We start from the raw sequence: 19,909 nt of genomic DNA, 5'->3' as shown, positions 1-19,909 counted from the left end.
TGGCCAATGTATACCTTTCCACAACTCGGGGGGATTTCGTAGACCACACCCACTGTGCAGTCCACGTAAGGGGTGACGTGTTTTTTGTCACACGGTGCTTTTGCCTCCTCATCAGAGATGCGGGCACACAACCCAGCCAACTTCTTTGGGGCAGAGAATACTAGTTTTGTGCGAATAGTGGATTTTGAGTTCGAAGCGAATTCGAAGCGAATATTGGTTTTGGCCGAATATTTTCGATTCGAATATCGAATAGTTTTTCCACACCTTTCACTACCATTGCATTATGCTTAGACGAAAACCCAGCTAAACTTGTGAAGGTTGTTTCACTTGTTCATTTATAAGCTAAGTTTAATCTATCTATATTTATGAACTGTGGCCCCAGAAAGTCTGGTGTCTTCGGATGGCAAGTAAACGACAGATTTGACATAAAATGAATCCTGTAGAGATGGACAACTATACCCAATGGTGTTAATTTACAAATCTTGCTATATAAAATATTTTTTCTTTAATCTCGAGTTAAAAAAGAATGAATCGTGCATGATGAACGCAGGTTGTAAGGGAATCTCTGCCTAACATAGTATACTCTTGCATAACAGTTTAATTTTAAACCTTTTGCTGCAATGTAGATATACACATTCACAAAGTTTTAATTTATTTTCACATACAGTCGGCAGAGGTGCACCATCCCGCTTTGAATGTATGCTTTACTTCAAAGCACGCAATTACGATATTCATACTTTTCCAAGTGTTTATCGCGTCGTGTTACCCCGTTGAGTGCGCTTCTTACCAAGCACCAGTGCGCTGCAGAGAAGCAATACCCGCAACGCTCGCTTCCGCGTGTATTGCTTCTCCGCAGCGCACCGATGTTGGGAACAAGCGCGCTCAACGGGTCCAACCCGCCGCAATCAACACTTCGAAAAACGCGAATAGTGAAGTTCTTCTCGAAGCGAATATCGAATAGGGTATTATTCGAAAGTACTATTCGAAATTTGGAATATTCGCACAACCCTAGAGAATACAACTGGAACATCGTACTTGGCTGCAACTTTCTTCAGATTGTGGGCAACCTTCTGTATGTACGGAATGACCTCTGGTCTTTTTGTTCTCTGCCTTGTTGGGACCTTTCTTTTCAACCCCTTCATTTTTTGTAAGGCGGTCTCCGCCACAGAAACCAAGACCGAACACGGGAAGCAAGCTAATTCCAGTCTAGAAATTTGATATTTAAAACTAGCATCCGCCTGATGGTCACAAGGCTTCAGCAGTGCAGACTCCAGGCACGAAGTTGCAATAGCTCTCTTAACAGTCTTTGAATGCGCTGAATCAAAAGGAAGTAACTCTTTCGTATACATTGGCCAGACGGGGCGGTGCATCAATGACCGAGCACGGGAGCACGCATTATCAGTAAAAAATAAATATGGCTCGCATTTGCCTATACATTGCAACACGTGTGGCTGTGTTCCGCGACTTCAGCAGATGCGGATACTAGGAAGAAGCCGAGAGACGGTCGCTCGAGAGCTATTGGAAGCTTTCTTTATCAAAAAAAGTGGGACGGCATGTGTCAGCGACACTTCTATTGTTCTTCATTGTAATGAATTTCAGTTTTTGAATGATCGGGTGAAAAATTAATCAACTTTTACGTGGTGCTGCTTTGCCTGTCGTGTGTATATATGTGTTCGATTTTCCAGAATAAAACTAGTTGAAATTTAGCCCCTGTCCTGTTTACTTCTCGTCCTTGTTTCTGTTGCGCTATTTTATATGTTTTACTAAGATGAACCAACTAGCCCAACAACATACCTTACTAAACTCTGTTATTATCTTTTGTACTCTTTTGTTTTTGGCACAAGTTCGCCACATTAAACGTTTATTTCTTCCTGTTTATCTATTGTTTTTTGGTCACCACCCGTGACAATATGTTGTATGCAAATATGAAGTTGAGTCAATGGTACATAGAAGAAAATCAACCCAACTTCACAAATCTGTATGTCATATCCAAATGTCTGTTGTAACCGGGTCTGTTGTAACGGGCTTAGACTGTAATGAAGTCGAAACGCAACCCGCAACTCAGCACTTCCTATGAGCAATAAAAAAAAATCAGCACCATCAGCACTACCTATGAACAATAAAATCAGTATCATCAGCACCACCAGAGCTTCGCCCCAATCAACATCATTCACCACGTGGAGATGCGGCCTCTTTTGTTCATGGCACGATGCATTATAAAAACCTGTATAGGTAGTTGCCTCCTTACTTACAGGTCTTTTGCTCGGTGACGACAACTCTTAAGTTTTATCTCCCATTACATTTTTGTGTTTACAAAGTAGATGTCTACGTGGTGAGGGCATGTAGCCTTAGGTCAACTGTGGGCATCACCTTTGCACCAGAAAAGTACCTCGAAGTAAAAGGAATTGGGCGGGCAAGCGTGTAGCCATTTATGGTGGAAAACCTGACACTGCGGGAAAGAAATATGTTTTTAAAATATTAGCTAGTAAGCTTTGGAATCTAATCCTTTTTGAGCTTGAAAACCAGGCAAAATGTAGTCTCCTTTCCAAACAGGGAATGACGCTGAGCGAAGATAACAAAACAGAGGGTCTCTTCTGTTATCCCTCAGACGACTCAAAGGCATCCATGCATTCAAGACAGACACATGATTTACTTAATTCACCTTGATTCCTCTTAATTCGCTTTGTCATCCTTCTTAATTTCATTGCCTCTAATTCATCGGAGTGGTCACATAAACGTGATAGCGAACCTCCGAAGACAGTGCGCTCTCTGAAGAAGCACTTTTGGTGCCGTTTTCATTGGTACCTTTCATTTTGGTACCCTGCGTGTCGCCAATGTGTTTTCTGAAGGTCGACTGAATGATGAGGTATATAAGTCTTTCGCCTTACTATAGACCAGATGATCAGGAACTCAAAATGATATAGGAGGCAATTAGAAACCAGACAAATGTTACACTTTGCTGCCAGGAGGGTATGAAAATGTTGCGCATGATCATTGCTACGCAATTTGAAGGGGCACTGACACCCTAAAGGTCGTATTTTTTTTTATTGTCTAAAACGATGCCAGTTGCAGTCATAGACACGCAAAAAAAAAAACGCATTGCGAAAAAAAGTTTTTTTGCGCGCGCGCGCGCCTTTTTATTTTTGGCGTTTGATTCTCCTGCCTTCGCCTCCTCGCTTCTATTGATTCGTGACGTCAAGAATCATGAAATTTAGAAGCTTTGTAGGCGGCATCTCTATAACATTTAATAACGGCAATCCTAAAACATGTTTTTTAACGCAATTGCGAACACACTACGGCCCTTCTTTTTGAAATACCAAAAATCGAAAGTTTGTTGTGGTGCCGTCTCCTGGATTTGTATCCTCCCACAGAAAACAGGCGACACCGCTCAAAACCGGGCCGCCAGGCGCTCGCTCCTTTCCTCCTCGCTTTGGGTCGCCATGGCAACAGCAGGGAGTCGTGAAAGAAAGTGGACTCTCAGGACTCCGCAATATTTGACGTCAACGCACCGGCGCGGATAGCGCGGGAACTTCAAATTCGGCATTTGGAACTTGTTTTTTTACTTCACAAATACTGAATTTCAAAATTTCAAATTTTGAGGGTAATGTCCCGGCATCGTTTTAAATTGTTTTGGATAATAAAAAAAAAAATATGATTTTGATGTGTCAGTGCCCCTTTAAGTTGCATCTTTGTTGTAGTGCCTGCCAAGCATTTGTGTTTACCATTACGAAAGCACAATGAAACATACTTTCTTAGTTGCAAGATCCAGGCAATCAAAATGAAGGTAGGCAACACGTGTTGTGCGAGCTATTTAATTTTGAGTAAACCAGCGGATGAAACGCCGTTAGATGAAACTGGGCTGCTAGGCTTTGCATTTAGCTGTGCCGACGCCTTCGACACATGAAGACCAACGTCGTTACAACACTCTTTATTTCTTTCCGCCGCAATCTGCGCTCTCCTCTCTTCCTGCTCATCCCCTCTGACTGGTGCCCTCTTGCGTCTCCTCCGGGAACTACTGAGTTCCCGGAGGAGTTCTCTGAATGACGCCCTCTCCGGGTGTCATCAGAAAATGGGGAGTTCGTGTGTGGCTTCAGTCATCGTCGCCGCCACACACTTTTTACAGGGTTCAACCTAGCCAAGTGTGACTGACGCGCATTATTGCTGCCGACGCCCAGGCCGCAGGTGGGACGCCCGCCTCGAAAATTGCGTACGCAGAGGTGCTCCAGCTGTACGGGGAGTGCCTGGCCGAGGCGCGGTCGGAGAACTCGGACACCATCGCCAGGGAGTACCTCGACAAGGTAGGAGAATGCCCTTTCTCTCTTTCTCCTTATTCCGGTTTCGCCACGGGCACAGAGGGGCCTCTTTTACTTCATCTGCTCAACAGAATGTCGCTTGGACATTGCCAATTTTTTTACGTTTTTCCGGCTTTTCATTTACGAACTTCTGTCCCGTTTAACATCCTATGGTATGTGCATTACTCATTTCTCGTATGTTGCATTTTCCTTCCCGGTTCATCGGTTCAAAATCCTTGCTTATGTGCGGCACCGTTGTTACCACACAGTGACTGCTGTCGTGCAGCTAGAAATGCAAAGGAATGTATTGCTGTCTGCCCATTTGTGAAGGGGGCGTGCAGTGTGTTCCCCAATTGCTACATACTTTGGTGACCCCGTGGATGTGTCAAGCGGGATTGATTAAACATAGAGGGAATGTGCATAAAATTATACCTACCGTATTTACTTGAATGTAAGGCAGCCACAAAGGTAGATCAATGCCTTTATGTTAAACTCGCCAAAAAAAAAATTCAAATATAGGTTGATTTTTTTTTTAAGAACAGAGGCAAGTTTGTGCAAAAGAAACAAACCTTTATTTACAGCGCTCTCTGTTAAATCACAGCACTATTCCAAAAAATTACGAAAGAAGGCAAAGACGGGTGAAGTGACGAAAGACCAAATGCAGACGCGAGCAATGACGCGAGCCGCCGTCAGCAACAAGAAGCGAAAGTAACTGCCGTATTTTGTTTTGCTGCCTGTTGGCGAGGGGGAGAGGGGTGGAGGGGGCAAGGTGCATCACATCCCCCTCCCTCCCCTTCCCCCCTCACGGTGGACACGCGCAAGCGGTGTTAGCCGCAGTCAAACGCGAAACCCAACGCCCGAAGGATGCGCGTGAGCGGTGGCCGCGGCGAGCCTCCGGCTGCTGCTGCTTCGGTTGTTTTCGTGCACCGAAAGCTTTCCGCAACAAGAAGTGGTGCAGCACTACGGCAACGCTGGCTCGGTGACTGGATGCGCTCTGTAGGGTCGCGAAATTCAGTCACAAATGTAGGTCGAAATTTTGTAATCACAAATTTATGTCGACCCTTAATTTTTCACATTTATGAAAAAAATAAAAAAAATTTGACCGACATTTGAATAAATACGGTAGTTGCTATGTGCAATAACAGGTGTCGCTATCAGGGTGGCGAAAGGCTGCAGATGTTTTAAATTAATGCTCGGTTTGATCCCCAAGCTCGCTTTTCGCGGAACTTCGAAGGGAGGGAGGTCTGGCCCAAGACATCCGAGATTGTCCCATCGTGTCTGTCGTCGGCATCCCTTTCGTCTACTGCGTTTGATTGACCCGCATCAGCCTGCACCAGTCCGGTGTAGGCCAGTCGAAACGAGCACTTTGCCTGGGGGGCATGCAGGCGGTGCACCTGCTGGAGGGCGCCGGGGCGTGCAGCGAGGCCCTGTGGACGGCGCACCTGCGACTGGCCCGCTTTGCTGACGGCCAGCTGCAGGGCATTGACCGCTACCTGGGCTCCCCGGAGTTCCAGGCCAAGCAGGACCTGCTCACACAGTCCAGCCAGATCCTGGACTCTACCCCCTCCAGGGGCTCCAGGTGGGGCCTTTCACAACTGCCTAGTCTGCTGGGATCGGTTTACAGGTGTCAAAGTTTTCACCACGTTGAAATATAATAACGTGTTGAACGGAAGCAAAATTTAAGCACCTCTCGATCCTATCTAATGAAACACGGTGAGGCACAAAATGTGTTGCGAACAAGTTGGGCGAAATGAACATAAATAAGTAGCGCCGTGGACGGACAAGGTCACGCAAACAAAGACGAGCGCTCGCTTGAGCTATTTATTTGCTCTATATTTTAAGCATGTGCGAATAGTGGATTTGGTGTTTGAGGTTGTGGGGATTCCTGTGGTCTCCCTTCCGCGATGGCTGTGATAACGACCGCGGGTCGTAATGCTCGGCCTCCTTCGTCGTGAACCTGTTTGTGAAGCGGAGGGTCCCCTGTTTTGAAGGACCCTCACCCTCTCCTGGGGAAGACCTTCTTCCATTCCCCCGCTCGGATCACTGCAGACAGGCAAGGAAATTTCGCCTCTTGTTTTCACGCTATTGGGAAGGAGACCCGTGCGGTGACCGCGAAAGAGATAGGGCGTGTGTCAGCGACTTCTCCGATGCTTCCCCAATCTTGGCTCTCCGGAACCCCGCGTCTGGCAGGTAAGGACCTTTTCTTACCTTGCCGGCGCAAGACATTTTGGATGAGGACATCGTAGCTTGTATAGGAGAGTGTTTTAATAAATGCTCTCGGGCTCTGTCCTTACTCTGGTACCTGTGTCTTTCTTCCGCTATATTCGAGGGAGCGATACAAAGTAGTCGATCAGTGGCACCGACGGAGGTAATTAATCGAACCGACCCACGGTAATGTAGCCCTAAACATTGCCTATATTGCTGCGGAGATGTGGGACCATGCTACTAGGTTTGACGTCTCCTTTGAGATCACCGTCGCTGTTGAGACAACCCTCTGGCTACTCTATCAGTACCTCTGTTAGTAGCTAGCGATAACCACAAAAAGAATAGTTTCCCTTTGTGGTATATAATATTCCATTCGAATATTTTCGAATGGAATACTGAATATTTTTGACGAATTTTTTATTACTTTGCCACGCCTAAACGAGAACCCATCTGAACTCGTAAAGGTTGTTTCCAAGCTTCCACTTGTTCGTACCTAAGCTAATTTCAATCTAGCGATATTTATGGACGGTGACCTCAGGAAGTATACATCGCCTACATGGGAACGGCAAGTAAACAATGTATTTGACATAACATTAAACCTACAGAGATACCCAGCCTTACCTAATCGATGAGATTTGTAAGTTATCTTGCTAGCTGCTAATATTCTCTAAATCTAGAATTTGAAAAAATAAAGAAGGTAATCATGAATGACGAATGTAGATTGCCAGTGCACCTGTCCCTAACATATGCTCTCGCATAATAGCCGCAGTTTAATTTTGAAAATTTTACTGTAGTGTAGGTATTAACATTCACAAAGTTTCAGTTTCTTTTTGTACACATCTCAAGCACACGCATGTACCATCCCGCTTTTAAACTGGGCTTTCCTCTTAAGAATGTGACTGCAACATTTGTAGTTTTCAAAGTGTTGATCGCAGCGGGTTTGCCCCATTGAGCGCGCTTCTTACCGAGCACCAGTGCTCTGCGGAGAAGCAACACTCGCGGAGCTTGCTTCCACGGGTGTTGTTTCTCCGCAGTGAACCGGCGCTGGGTTAGAAGTGCGCTCAATGGGGCTATTTCGTTGCGGTCGACACCTAAAAAAATATGAATGTCAGAGTTTATCTCGAAGCGAATATCGAACAGCGTAGCTATTATTCAACACTACTCTTCGAAAATTTTAATATTCGCGCAACAGTACTATTTTTATTTTTTATGTAAGCAACTAGCCCACCTTAATATTTTACTCAGGCACATTCTGTGTGCGTGCGTGACAGCATTTGACATTGTGACTGCGCAGTCGTGTCGCATTACACACACACAGGACATGCCCAACTCATTTGCAACACATTTTGTGCTATAATACTCAAAGAACGGGCAAGCTGGGGACGATTCATCGTGAAAAGACCTTGCAACCGAGGAAAACAGAGAAAAGGGGACACCATGCACAAAGTCTCAAACAGCTTGGGACTGTGTGTGGTGCCCCTTTTTTCTGTTTTCCTCAGTCTCGAGGTTTACCAAAGAAAAAGCCATTCTGGGAATCTCCAAGTTTATCAGATCCGATTGAGATAGGCTTAAATTTACATGTACGGTATACATCTTTAACACATCAAAAGCTGCAGATTCTTGTAGCACGCCGTTGCAGGCTTATTTCGCGATTACTGAGAAACAAATGATCTGTAAGCTTCTTATAATGGTGCAGACAGTGTAGATCTCATTAGCAGAAGGTCAAGGAAGTTCGATTACCTAAGAGTGTGTTACATTTTCAACGAGCGTTTTGTTTGTTGCCAACAAACGCTACAAACACTTATCCTGCAAGAGCAAAGCTTTTTGGGTTTTTTCTCACATTGTTGACTGCATAGCTTTTAATGCGGAAGCATAAACTGTCTTATGGAGCGAGCCGACGTCATCAGCTTTGAAGCCGCGCCAAACGGCAGCTGAATTCCTTTTTTCCAGTGGAGCAAAGTGATGCCGCAATCTGAAGCCTCCCAGCTTTGAAGCTTTGCAAAAATGTGCAAAGTACACCTAAGCACTTCTTATGGGTTGTGACTGCGAAAGCATGAATGTCGTTTTTGCGTGCATCCACGTGAAGTTGCCGCACCTCGCTGACATCGGCCATGCACATACTGTCGGTGGCACGGAATTGGCTGGCGTTCTAGGGCACACGTGCCGCCACCCAATGGCGCCAGCCAATTCCTTTTGCCGGCATGCAGGCAAGCAGCGCCATGGAGTGGCATTGACTGGAACTGATGTGTGGCGGGCTCCTTAGACTTATTTACTTGCCGTTTTGCACGATTTTTTGCGCGGCTTCAGAGCTGTGATGCCTTAGATCGTGGCTTCACGAATTTATCTGCCGTTTGGCGCGGCTGACGTCGGCTCGCTCCATGGGACCGTTAATGCTTTCGCATTAAAAGCCACGCCAAACGGCAGCTAAATTCCCCCTCTCATAATGGAGCCAAGTGAAGCTGCGATCTGAAGCCTCCCAGCATTGAAGCCGCGAAAAAAGCCACGCAAAACAGCGCCAGCTAAATTCACCTCTCCGAAAGGAGCTAAGTGAAGCTGAAATCTGATGGATACGCTCCCATTGACTCCGCGCATCAGTTTCAAGGAGCGCCACCATATGGCGCCGCAGGCCCGCGCCGCCAGCGCACTGGTGAAAGGAATCTGCTGGCGGCGGGGCCTCCCAGAGCCAGATCGGGCAGACTCCAGAGCGGCAACACGGCCGATCTCAGTGCGGCGCAGCCACTTCAGGGGAGCGCGTGCAAGAATGACATTCGTGCTTTCCCATTCACAACTCGTATAAAAAATGCTTAGGTGTACCTCGAGTCTTTTGTTTCTCCTGTGTGTCTCCTCCTTTTTCATTATTTTATTTTTGCTCCGTTTCTACTGTTATGAATCAGCAGCTAAACCAGGCTTCCATCTTAACAATGCATAGCCCTTTCATCTATCAGGTTAACTGGGGAAAGTGTCATAAAATCTTGCTCTTTCTTTACTACATAAGTGCGAGTTCATCAGTCCAGTCGCACTCTGGTAATGAGCAAAAATAGAGTAGGACCTGTGAAAAAACGGTTAAAGTACAGGCGAGCTGGTTGTACGTTATACATGATGATTGAAACCCGAGACTAGTTCGAAAAACGGAAACTCGTGAAGTAGGAAGAAAAAGGGACAGACAACGTCTCAAATTATACATGATGATTGAAACCTGAGACGGGGGAGGTGCTTCTAAGGTGTAGAGGCAATAAAGATTTTAGCTGAGTTTGAGATGTTGTCTGTCCCTTTTTCTTCCTACTTCACGAGTTTCCGTTTTTTAAACCACAGTCTCAGGTTTTAGTCATCATGTATAACTTACACCACCTCGCCTGCACTTTAACCTTTTTTCATTGAACGTCTCAAACTCAGCTTTATTGCCTCTACGCCTTATATACACCTCCCCCGAACATCGCCACCACCACAACTGTTATCACCGAACTACAAACAATACACCAGAATCACAGTACACCGAACCGCAAACAATACATAAAAGAAAAGAGAAGGATGCCCTATCGGGGGTACGAGGTGAAGATGGAAACGATAGGGCACGCTTTTCTTTTTTTTATGTATTGTTTGTGGTTCGGTGTATTGTGATTCTGGTGTATTGTTTGTAGTTTGGTGATCAACCGTTATTGTGATGGTGACGTTTGGGGGAGGTGCTTCTAAGGTGTAGAGGCAATAAAGTTTTTAGCTGAGTTTGAGATGTTGTCTGTCCCTTTTTCTTCCTACTTCACGAGTTTCCGTTTATCAAACCACAGTCTCAGGTTTTAGTCATCATGTATAACTTACACCACCTCGCCTGCACTTTAACCTTTTTTCATTGAACGTCTCAAACTCAGCTAAAAGCTTTATTGCCTCTACGCCTTATATACACCTCCCCCGAACATCGCCACCACCACATCTGTTATCACCGAACTACAAACAATACACCAGAATCACAGTACACCGAACCGCAAACAATACGTAAAAGAAAAGAGAAGGATGCCCTATCGGGGGTACGAGGTGAAGATGGAAACGATAGGGCACGCTTTTCTTTTTTTTATGTATTGTTTGTGGTTCGGTGTATTGTGATTCTGGTGTATTGTTTGTAGTTTGGTGATCAACCGTTATTGTGATGGTGACGTTTGGGGGAGGTGCTTCTAAGGTGTAGAGGCAATAAAGTTTTTAGCTGAGTTTGAGATGTTGTCTGTCCCTTTTTCTTCCTACTTCACGAGTTTCCGTTTATCAAACCACAGTCTCAGGTTTTAGTCATCATGTATAACTTACACCACCTCGCCTGCACTTTGACCTTTTTTCATTGAACGTCTCAAACTCAGCTAAAAGCTTTATTACCTCTACGCTTTATATACACCTCCCACGAACATCGCCACCACCACAACTGTTATCACCGAACTACAAACAATACACCAGAATCACAGTACACCGAACCGCAAACAATACATAAAAGAAAAGAGAAGGATGCCCTATCGGGGGTACGGGGTGGAGATGGAAACGATAGGGCACGCTTCTTTTTTTTATGTATTGTTTGTGGTTCGGTGTATTGTGATTCTGGTGTATTGTTTGTAGTTTGGTGATCAACTGTTATTGTGATGGTGACGCTTGGGGGAGGTGCTTCTAAGGTGTAGAGGCAATAAAGTTTTTAGCTGAGTTTGAGATGTTGTCCGTCCCTTTTTCTTCCTACTTCACGAGTTTCCGTTTATAAAACCACAGTCTTAGGTTTTAATCATCATGTATAAGTAGGACCCATTGGTAATGGGGTCTGATGGAACTCGACCATCCCTACCCCCAGGTAAAGTGTTCTTCCAGGGCGCTATTCAAGCAGATCTGAGCCACTCTGATGCATACCATATTTTTGTGCATATTACCTGTCCCTGCATGTAACCCAATTTTAAGCCTGCTTTAATGATATTTCATTGGTAAAAACATTGCAATCAAGTTACACAAAATGAGAGGCTATATCCTTTTGAGACAAATTACTTAAAATTATTGTATGACATATAAGGCAACAAAAATAGCATCACTGCACAAAGCATGTCTTGGTGAATGCAATTCTGTAAAAATTTCTGATATATTCTGAAGAATTTTACGTTAACGGCCCAAAAGAAGGACCTAATTAAAATTACAAATTTATTGATAACTGGGTATCTATCTGAAAACAAACTGCATATTTGGAATCACCACTGAGAAAGGCACAAGAATACTAAATTTCAGCAAGATAAATTAAAAACTAAAAAGAAGTTCAATACCAGCGTTCCCCCTTAAAGGGCCCCTGAAAAGAAAAAAAAGTTTTTTTAAAACAGTCTGGTTGGGACACCCGTGAAAAAAATTAATTTTACGCGAAAAAAAAAAATTTTTTAGAGCAATATTGACGGCGAGAGATTTATTTGAAAATTTGCGCGCAAATTCCAGGTCATTCAGCTCGGCTTCTCATTGGTAACCATGGTCATTCAAATCGGCTTCTCATTGGCCAATAGAATGAGTGACAGCTTAGATGTTGGTTATAAAATCGTCGTGATCTCTTGAAATCGCCTTTTGAATTACATATTTTTAGGTTTAAGAAACAATCCATCGAATGAATGTCGCAATTGTTTACAAACGTTTTACAAAATCGTAACTTCCGTTCGGATACTACAACAAAACAACAAACAAAAGCTTCGCCATTTTGTTTTCTGTCGTGGTCGCCGTCTTCGCGTTTGGCGTTCTGAAGAGGGCTTGTTGCTTGTGTTAGTTACTAGTTAGTCAGTCATAGTAAGTACTTAGGAAGTGGCGCGGGGTGACAGGTTTCTGTTTTTCTGCTCTTCTTTGCGCGATACGTGTGTCCCGTTTACTTCATCTTTTGTTTGTTTTCTGGCGCGCGCCAGTGCCAATGTTTGTTTAGATGTCGGTTCCCGTGGTTCCCGTAAAGAGTTTAGTGAGGCACGCGGCACCGCACTCAACGTTTAATAAAAAAAAAAAAATCAGTTACCACTGCGTGTCCTCGCGGCGGCTTGAAGGATCGTGCGGCTCAAACAAACTCGTCGAGGCACCCGCTTCGCCGCGGCGAAGCGGGTGCCTCGCGAGCGGTTGTCTCGCGGCGATCGGAGCGGACGCCTTCCGGCTGGCGAGGCGTGTCCTGGTACGGGCGAAGGCCCAGCTGCTGGCAGCGTTGAAGCAACCGACGCTTCAGGTCGGGGTCCACTGCGACGACTATGTACTGTGTGTACGACCACGGTGACCACAGTACGTGCACGATACGATGCGTTATGTCGTTCGACCGGCAGACAGCCGGCCAGGGGCTGTGTTCCAAATCTCCAAATGGATCCGAGTTCCTCCGGCGGACCGTATCACGTGACAGCACAGATTGAAAAACGCTGTACGCGGGTAGGTTTTAGAACGCCAAGAGTACAAAACCCTCACCCTGGGGTAAGATCGAGTCAATTTTGGAACATGGCCAGGAAGTAGCAATGGCTCTCGTGCGGGGCGCAGCCAAGCCAAGAAAGCAGCCAAGCCGATCCACTACGAAGAGGCGGGGACTACCTCTCCTCCACGCGCCCGAGATGCCGAGAGAGAGAAAAGTGGAAAGGAGGTGACTGCCGACTAAATTGCGTCTGGCGCAGTCAATATTGCTCTAAAAAAATTTTTTTTTCGCGTAAAATTCATTTTTTGACACGCGTGTCTCAACCAGACTGTTTTTGAAAAACTTTTTTCTTCTTTTCAGGGGCCCTTTAAGGCAGACGTGGTCTCCTCGAAGTCGAAAGGCAGGAGAACCCTTGTCTTCGATAGTACCTATGCTCTATGCGGGCAAGCCCGAGTGCTCAGCCTTACCTGGACACTTCTATCTGGGCTCAGATTTGTGGTTGGCAGTATGGCAAGCATGCTCTCGAAGGTCCTCGTCCTCTCGGCTCCAGTAACATGGACAACTCCAATTTACCGTGCTCGCCTCCTGTCTTTAGCACATACCACCACCTAAAAGACGACGTAGTCACTACCGAGTCCATGCAGCATCGCTTAGCTCGTGTCGGTGCCGCCGCCAGTGCATCGTGCAACGTCTCGAGTAAGATGCTAACACGTGCGACACAGGACGCGCGCGTATGCCGCTTTGCGGCATACTTTCGGTGAGCTTTGGTGTGTTTGCCGCTTTAGGCTCGTTGAGGGTGCGCCAACGACAACTTTTCGAGCGGCCCTCGTCTTTTACGCTGCGTCGCTTTGGCCCCCTCGTCTTCGAAGGCCTTAACCCCGGTCGTCCCGTGGGTTCCCCCAGGGAGGACGCGCGGGCGCTGCGGCTGCTGGAGCGGCAGAGCGACCTGGACCGGGGGGAGGCGGCCGGCCTGCGAGCCTCGCGCACCCGCTACCTGCTCCAGGCGCTGGGCAACTACCTGCGCTGCCTCCGGGGCAGCTCCACCCACGACCTGCGCCTGTTCCGCCTCGCCTCGCTCTGGGTCGGCAACGCCTCGCTGCCGGACGTCAACGCGCTCCTGCAGGTGGGCGCCTCCTCGGAACCCCTTTGTTGCCACTTTGGGACCGCTCCCGACACATGGATGCCAACCGGTCGGAGACTCGTTTCGGGCATTGTACCGTCCACTAAAGCTTCCGAACCATCTTATGTAAAGATTGAATGTGTAGTGTACTGGTCCCTTCCTGCCTGTAAAGTGTCAACCTCCCGTGATGACTGGTATTCTCTCTAGAGCCGATAACAGTGCAAACGCACTGTTATCGTAAATCTTGGCTTTTGATTGTGCCTTTGTAGATCATCTTATTCAATTTGCCGGAGAGACGCGAATGACGGGCATAACAAAATCGTTTGCAAATTCCGCATTCCTCGCAAAAGCACTTCCCCAGTCACCTAGCGAAAAGCGCGAAACAAGGAGTCCGCACCGTCCGGACTTCCCAATCTTTTACCTGCTTTAAAGCAGTTTGTACCTGCTAGTGCCGTAAAATACTGAGCATGGGCCCATGTCACATTAAAGGGTAACTGCAAAGAAAAAATATATTTTTTTTAAACAGCCTAATTGGGACAAGCGTGTCAAAAAACAATTTTTCCGCATGAAAAAAAAATTTTTACGGCAATATTTATTGCGTGAGACTGATTTTAGTTTGCGGCTATTTTGCCCAATTTAAATCGCGCGCCACGAAGTTGGGATTCCGTGACGTTAATCCCAATCGGCTCTCATTGGCTAAGAGTTTGATTGACAGCTTAGATCTTGGTTGTTAAACCTTTGTTATATGGTGAAATTTCCTTTTGAGCGGCATATTTTTTTGTTTAAAGAATAACCCATGTGATGAGAGTTATTATTCTTTACAAAAGGTTTACAAGACGGGCACTTCCGTTTGGATTCATACCATAACAGACAAAAGCTTCGCCATTCTTTCATGGCCGCCGAAGTCTCTGCTCCCGCCTGTCTCGCCTACCTCGACTAATCGTTTCGGCGAAGTGATCAGTGTTTCGTACTGACCCAGGTGCTTGAGTGAGACTTCTTGAAGTGAAGTAGTGTGTGTTTAGCAGCTGTTGCAGGTGTTAGTGATAGGAAGCGACGCGGGGTTTTGGCTTTCATGGCGTGGTTCTTCCGTTTTCCTCTTTGCTTGCTTAGCGTGCTTTTTTTTGTGTTTGGTTTGCTTGTTTGCGCGTGCAAATGCTGACTTTTCGGAGATGTCAGATGCGTGATCCCGACAGTGAGCCTTCCAGCAGCCATGTCACCCCGAAAGGAATGCTATTTGGCTGGAGGCAATCGGGCATTCGCGTAGCGACAAACGTGTCCAGTTACGCTCTCGTCATATCGCTCCGGAGGCCATCGAGATTCGCACCGGGCGCACCTAACGTCCACAACTAGACACACAAAATAAAAAAAGCACCATGTTCACTACGTAAAAAGTGGTCTCAGTTCATGCATCTGTAGACAGGTACGAAATCTTGCCCAACTTTATTCACACCGCACGACAAGCGCAACACGTCGCTGTGCAAACGCAGTCCAACAACACGAAGCATAAAAACGGCAGATTTAGGACAACAATTCGGAGTCCATTGTTCAAATAAAACGACGTAATTTATTTGAAAATGCCCGCAGCTTTTTACTCACGGTATGCGTCCGGAATCTTCCACATTTTGAAACAGAACGGAGGAAGATTTACTTTTAAAAACGCTCGCTGCGTCCTCCCGGGCCAGTTTTACTGGATCAGCTGACGACGACGGGACTGGACCCCTTTGTACGTCAACCCTGCATAACACACATAGCACCGCATTACACACACCACGAACGTTTCAGCTCTGTCGCATCGCCGTGTTGCACCAAACAGAACGAGATCGTTTGAAACCAACGCAGCGCTGTCGTGAACCTTGGCTTGTGGTTGCGCACTCTTGGATTCTGTGACTCCCTTCGCTTTCAAAGCACGCACGACGATTACGAACGATACTTTCCGTCTTCCAAGAACATCACAGGGTCACTACTCCGGTCATGTCTTCGCTACATGTGCTCGCAAACCGCGTCAAACCAAAACAATACCGCGGCCTGGCGTAGTTGCCAGATCTTGCCGGAAGTCGAGACGCTGCGTCGTTCAACTCCGCAACGCAAGGAGAGTGAGGGGCGGGGCGTACTCCTCTTCCGCGGGGGTCGAAAGAGCGGGAGTTTCAAATGTGGACAGGTTCTGACTCTACTATATTGCGTCCTGTGGCGTAAATATTGATAAAAAGAATCATTTTTTTCGCGGGACATTTGTTTTGTGACATGCTTGTCTCAATTAGGCTGTTTAAAAAAAACTTTTTTTTCTTTGCAGTTACCCTTTAAGGGCCCACCTCCTATTTTTGAACGATTTCAAAAACAAACAGAGGACACATCAACCGCCCACCCCCCATTTTAGGCAAATTTCAAAAAATATGCGAAGGACATGGCAAGCGCCCAGTCGCCGCGGACTGCCGTTATCTCCTGAAGTTGAAGCGACCGGCGCTAGTTATGAGCACGGTGTAAGATACCGTGGTTATGAGTCACGACAGCGCGAGTGAAGGGGGCGAAGGGCGCCACGGGAATCGGGCGAAGGGCTCCGGTGCAACATGGCAACACTCTGGCGCCGCGGGAATCGAGGTCAAATGGCAGAAATAACAAAAGATACAGGCGAGCTGGCGTACAAAGGAAGAGAGGCAAGGGCACGGTGGCAAGAGTGAAGCAGTGAAGATACACTACGTTGGGGAAAAAGTATCTAGCGAATGGAAAGCTGCACAGAGCTTAGCGCGTGTGCCCGTGTGCCTCTGCCCCTCCACTTCCGCTTGTTGTTCGGTAGTTCGGCTAGTTCCATGTTCATCGTGCTGCATTACTTGCGTTTGCTCAGTTTGCTTGTTTGGACGATGCACTCGTATAGGGTCGTATCTATGCTTCTGCAAGGTTTCTCTGCTTTTATACGTTCTCACGCTCGGCGAATGACGGCCCTTTTCCAAGTGCATCAAATGGCCGCCATTTTGAATTCGGCGGTCGGGCCGAGCAAGGGCCCACCCGACTATGCGATCCTTCTTCGTTTTTGCTCTCGGACCTAAAAAGCGCCCATCCCCGAGTTTTCCGCGATTATGTCATAATTTTGAGTGGGTGCTTGTTGGGTATTTTACGGTAGGTATTTCTTCTAAAACTGCAACGTGAAACTAGGGACAGCGCCAGAGAGAAAAGGGACAAAGTTGGGAAAGCTTGCTCGATCTCCCCAATTTCTCATCTCTCAAGTGATTGTGCCATAATAAATGCATCAACGCCTCTTCCAAAAATAAAGAAAAAGCACTATGTTCACTACGTAAAAAATGGTCTCAGTTATGCATTTGTGGGCAGGTAGAAAATGTTGCCCAAATTTCTTCACACCGCATGATGAGCGCAACAAACTCGCACGAAATTTACAGAAAAATATCGGTGGTGACTTAAGTTTCCCTGAAATTTCGTTTAACCGGTCGTTTGCAGGACCGAATCATCTACTCGAGCGGTGTGCGTCGCTGTGCGAACACATCGCTGTGCAAACACAGTCGAACACGAAGCATAAAAACGGCAGATTTAGGACAACAATCCAGAGTCCATTGTTCAATTAAAGCGACGTAATTTTGTTCAAAACGCCCCGCAGCTTTTTACTTATGGTATGTATCTGGGACCTTCTACATTTTGAAACGGAACGAAGGAAGATTTACTTTTGGAAACGTTCGCTGCGTCCTCCCGGACCAGCTGGACCGGATCAGCTGACGACGACGGGCCTGAACCCGTTGAATTTCAACCCCGCAATAACCAATTTGCACTCCGTGTTAGTGTGGGTTGCTACCTCCAAACAGCGCACCACACACCACGAACGATTCAGCTCTTTGTCTCATCACCGTGTTGCACTAGACGGAACGAGATCACCAAAGTCAATGCAGCGCTGTCGTTAACCTTGGCTTAAGGTTGTGCACTTGTGGACCTTGTGAGTCACTTCGCTTTCAAAGCACGCACGACAATTACAAATGATACTTTCCGTCTTCCAGAAACATCACAGGGGCGCTTCTCTGGTCACGTCTTTGCTACATGTGCTCACCAACCGTGGAGCTTCTCGCATCCCGTCAAACCAATACAATACCGGCGCCACGTTGAACGTGCGTCGTTGCCAGATTTTCTCCGACCAAACAAAAACAATGAAAGCAAACCGGCTCTAGCTTCCAGCATACATCGGCATTGTGCCGTGGCCAGATTTTTTTCGTCAGCTCTAACTTAAAGATGACCTACAGATGCAGCAACACTGGTATGCACCAACTCATGTTTACAAACAAACTGGAGCGCCCCTAGCAGACGCCATTGGCGCCGTGCATGCGCGATGGGGGTGTGGGCAAGAAGCTCCCCGTCGCCCATAAACAAACCATTAAAATGCGATGTTGTCAGCGTCGGTGTGAGTCCCTTTGCCCTTTTTCGCAATCGAATTGTTGATTCTACGTCTTCCTGGCAATGTCTGACTGCTTGAGCGGCCTCAGCGAAATTAACCAGGCTCAATACACCGCAAAACTTCGCGTGAATAATCTGACATGCGGCAATTCATTCCGCACGAACGCCGCAGAATGAATGCTAAAGCGTGATTCGTATGATAAGATTTTGCTCGCAATTTTCATTTGCGACGTCGCCCGGGCTGCAAAAGCGTGAATCCTAGCTGAAATGGTCGGCGTCAATACTGAAAATCGCAAGCACAATCAGACCAAGTGAACCAGGCATAACAAGTCAGTGACGCCCACTGGTAACAATGATCAACACCTCCTTGTATCTACTGTTTACATCCAGCCTGCTTACCAACCTTCAAACCTAAGTCTTTTGAGGCCTGCACTTACTTCTTATTGCAAGTACCGGGCCCATGTTTGGTCTACGGGCCGCTGTCACCTAAAAGAGCAGACGACGAGCAGAAACGTTCGAAAAAGCAGACGGCAGTTCGAATGATCAGGCGGCCGTTTGAACTTGAAGACGCACTGAACGTAGTCCGCAGGTGTGCCGTACAACTTGACGGTTTTCCGGCGTTCATGTTGGAACAAAACAAATAAATCTGATGACCACAAGCATCCGTGAATTCGACCCAAAGTGCTTCTTGCCCAAGCAATCGTTGTCCGACGGCGTCTGGTTTTCCCTCTTCACGGCAGCCACCACGGAGGGGCGTAAATTCTGAGGAGGTTGCGCGGGAAACGGCGGCACCTCCCCCCCCCCCCCCCCCCCCAATCTGGCGTATCTTCGACAAAACGCACCGGAAGTCGAGACGCTGCGTAAAACACGTCAACTCTGCAGCCAAGTCAATCCAAGAGCGAAAAGCGAGGCGTACCCCTCCTTTGCACACGTCGTACTCCTCCTCCCCACGGATTGAAAGAGCTGGAGTTTGAAATGTGGTGAGGTTGTGACTCCGACTAAATGCAACATAAATATTGCTAAAAAAATTTTGTTTTCGCGGTAGATTTGTTTTGTGACATGCTTGTCCCAATTAGGCTGTTTAAAAAAGCACTTTTGTTTTTCTTTGCACTTGCCGTTTAACTACCAGAAAGTTCCAAATGAACGGCCACCCAAAATGAAGAGACAAAAAAAAAAATTAAGAAAAATATGGGGTGGGCGATGTTTCAGAATGCAACTTATCTCCAATTTTTATAAAAGAAATTGGTGATAAGCATAAATGGGGTAGGGGTGCAGGCTACCATTACAGACTATGTGAAACGGGAACTGATACCGCAGACCGCGGACATAGCAAATCCGAGTCTTGCAGTGCTATAAGTATTAGGGGAATTTGCTACAAGCTCCCGTGTCACGAGAACAGATACCGCAGAATGCGGACGCAGCGCATTTGCGCTTCACAGTGCAATAAATGCGCGAAGACCTGCTTTAAACTCGGGTGTCACGGGAAAGGATATTGCGCTAGCAAATTGCGGACAAAAGCGTGAGAGAACGCTACAAACACGCATG

At 46.7% G+C, this 19,909-nt stretch overlaps 1 protein-coding gene across 1 annotated transcript in view; it reads left to right on the top strand.

Moving 5' to 3' along the window:
* The window catches only part of LOC8039133 (serine-protein kinase ATM), a 397,758-nt gene that overhangs the window by 306,533 nt on the left and 71,316 nt on the right, over window positions 1-19,909 (top strand). Inside the window, exons 46-48 of the mRNA XM_040208992.3 lie at window positions 4,176-4,298; window positions 5,678-5,871; window positions 13,762-13,981. Of these exons, the coding sequence (XP_040064926.2) occupies window positions 4,176-4,298; window positions 5,678-5,871; window positions 13,762-13,981 (537 nt within the window). The remainder of the gene's footprint in view (window positions 1-4,175; window positions 4,299-5,677; window positions 5,872-13,761; window positions 13,982-19,909) is intronic.

This window comes from Ixodes scapularis, unplaced genomic scaffold, assembly GCF_016920785.2.
Source record: "Ixodes scapularis isolate PalLabHiFi unplaced genomic scaffold, ASM1692078v2 PGA_scaffold2__306_contigs__length_199485367, whole genome shotgun sequence".
Taxonomy (NCBI): domain Eukaryota; kingdom Metazoa; phylum Arthropoda; class Arachnida; order Ixodida; family Ixodidae; genus Ixodes; species Ixodes scapularis.
The sequence above is the reverse complement of the archived record's forward strand: the minus strand, read 5'-3'. Positions and strand labels throughout refer to the sequence as shown.